The following is an 837-nucleotide window of genomic DNA, read 5'->3' as shown; positions in this document are numbered from 1 at the left end:
CGAGAGTACTACATCGTCGAACGAAGGGGCGCTTGTCGTTGCGGAAGAACGCCAAGTCGGTGCTGTCACGGCTGCGACGTATGTGGCGTACTGCAGTGCGAGCGGCTTCAACGGCGTGGTTGTCGGGACACTGCTCGTCAGTCTCTTTGTCATTGCGCAGGTCGCACTCTCCATGACGGACTGGTTCATGGGGTACTGGTCGGCCCACGCAACGTCTGGCTCGCACGGGACGTACACGGCCATCTATGTGGGAATGGCGCTCGCCTCGATCGGCCTCGTGTGGCTACGGAGTGTCTTTCTCTTGCAACTCGCTGTCGTCTGCTCTCGTGCGCTCCACGGCCGCCTGCTCCACCGCGTTCTCGAGGCGCCGGTCAACACGTTCTTTGATGTGACGCCGATCGGGCGGATCCTCAACCGCTTCTCGAGCGATTTGGACCAGGTCGACTCGCAGCTCCCGATGTTTGGCCTCTTCTTTGCCCAAGTCTCGCTGCAGGTACTGGCGATTGTCGTTGTCTGCGCCGTCTCGCTGCCCTACCTCTTGCTGCTGTACATTCCGATCGCCTATGTCTTTTACGTCGTCCAGCGCATGTACGTTCGTGCGTCGAGCGACCTCAAGCGCATGGATGCGACGTCGCGCTCGCCACTGCTCCACCTTCTCAACGAAGCGCTCTCGGGCTTGCCGACGCTGCGCGCGTACCGGCAGATCCCTGCCATGATTGCTACGCACCGGGCGCGCATTGACGCCAACACCAAGTTCTTCCTCACGTACCGCATCTCGTCCCAGTGGCTCACGATGCGTCTCGATTGGCTCGCAGCGCTCGTGCTCGCCGCTGTCGC

General features: G+C 61.6%; 1 protein-coding gene across 1 annotated transcript in view; it reads left to right on the top strand.

Moving 5' to 3' along the window:
• The window catches only part of SDRG_10026 (hypothetical protein), a gene marked incomplete at its 3' end in the record, with an annotated part of 4,153 nt that overhangs the window by 2,299 nt on the left and 1,017 nt on the right, over positions 1–837 (top strand). The window contains exon 2 of the mRNA XM_008615997.1: positions 5–832. Coding sequence (XP_008614219.1) covers positions 5–832 — 828 coding nt within the window. The remainder of the gene's footprint in view (positions 1–4; positions 833–837) is intronic.

Source organism: Saprolegnia diclina (assembly GCF_000281045.1).
Source record: "Saprolegnia diclina VS20 unplaced genomic scaffold supercont1.33, whole genome shotgun sequence".
In the NCBI taxonomy this organism is placed as follows: Eukaryota; Oomycota; class Saprolegniomycetes; order Saprolegniales; family Saprolegniaceae; genus Saprolegnia; species Saprolegnia diclina.
This window is presented reverse-complemented; position numbering and strand designations above follow the sequence as displayed.